Genomic DNA, 1,184 nt, shown 5'->3' with positions numbered 1-1,184 from the left:
TTAATTAAGGGTTGAACTCGACCTTTAGCGAGAGTGTTGAGGTTCGTATTCGACCTCGGGATTTGCATTTGCGCGTTTAAGGTTCATTTTCGTCTTTTATATAAGCAGAAAGATAAGAGTATAGATTGAGCAAAATGAGTAATTTTATTTGTTATGCCTGTGTGCCTCGTTAAAAACCCTCACAGTCAAAGACTGGGGCGGGAAAAGAGTGCACAACTTTGTTCAATACTGAAAGAAGAAATGAAACTTAAGAAGCTGCGATGGGGGGATCCCCCTTGCTTTGCTTGCTGGACGAGGAGACCTTTAGACTTTTGGCATAGCATTGTCGAGCCGTTTTCTGATTAGCCTTGACGGAGATGATTTTACCGTCCTTGCCCGGGAACTTCATGGTGAGGTGTGGGGTTGACACTACCGCTCCGAGTTGGTTTAAGGTGGGTCTTCCGATGATGATGTTGTAGGAAGTGTTGACTTCCATGAGGAGGTATCGGACCATGACCCGCCTTGTATCCGGTGGTGTTCTGAAAGTTTTCAGTAAGTCTACGTACCCTCGAGTGTGAACTCGCTCTCCTACGAAGCCGACTAGGGGCTCAGTGTGAGATTGTATGAGAAAGTGGGGGACGTCTAGTTTTAGGAACGTTGGCCAGTACAGGACGTCGGCCGAGCTCCCTTGGTCGATGAGTGCTTTCTGCACCTCCCAGTTGGCTATTTCTACGACGATGACCATGGGGTCATCTTGGTTAGGGCTGACGCCAGCGTAGTCCTCGTCAGAAAAAGAGATCGGCGGTGAGCTTTGATGCGGGGTCGAGGTGGTAGAGTGGACGCAGTTGATGCTTCGCAGGTGTCTTCTTTGAGCCGAGCTGCTGGCGCCTCCCCCCGCAAAGTCACCCGCAATTGTGTTGATTACTCCACGTAAGGGAGCCGACTCTGTCTCTTGGCTTATCTCGGCTTGCACTGTGCCGCTAGTATTTTGTTGGGGACCCGGGTGTGGGTCAGAGCGAGCTCCCGAACCACGGTCTCTGCCTCGTCCCCGACCGCCGTAACCACCTCGGTTACCCTGCCGTCGCTGGACGTACTGGCCGAGGTGGCCTGCCTGAATGAGTTCTTCGATACGATCCCTGAGTGTGCAACACTCCTCCGTGGTGTGACCATGGTTCCTGTGGTACCGGCAGTGCTTGGACTTGTCG

The 1,184-nt window shown here is 51.9% G+C and overlaps 1 protein-coding gene across 1 annotated transcript; it reads right to left on the bottom strand.

The window, feature by feature from the left end:
* Nucleotides 1-247: 247 nt before the first annotated feature.
* On the bottom strand, nt 248-724 carry LOC145957704 (uncharacterized). The gene has a single exon (XM_083074120.1). The coding sequence runs from the start codon at nt 722-724 to the stop codon at nt 248-250; it is 477 nt and encodes a 158-aa protein (XP_082930246.1).
* Nucleotides 725-1,184: the final 460 nt, after the last annotated feature.

Source organism: Cajanus cajan, chromosome 5 (genome assembly GCF_000230855.2).
Source record: "Cajanus cajan strain Asha chromosome 5, NIPB_CcT2T_4, whole genome shotgun sequence".
Lineage (NCBI taxonomy): Eukaryota > Viridiplantae > Streptophyta > Magnoliopsida > Fabales > Fabaceae > Cajanus > Cajanus cajan.
Note: the sequence above shows the minus strand (reverse complement) of the source record. Positions and strands in the feature narration are given on the sequence as shown.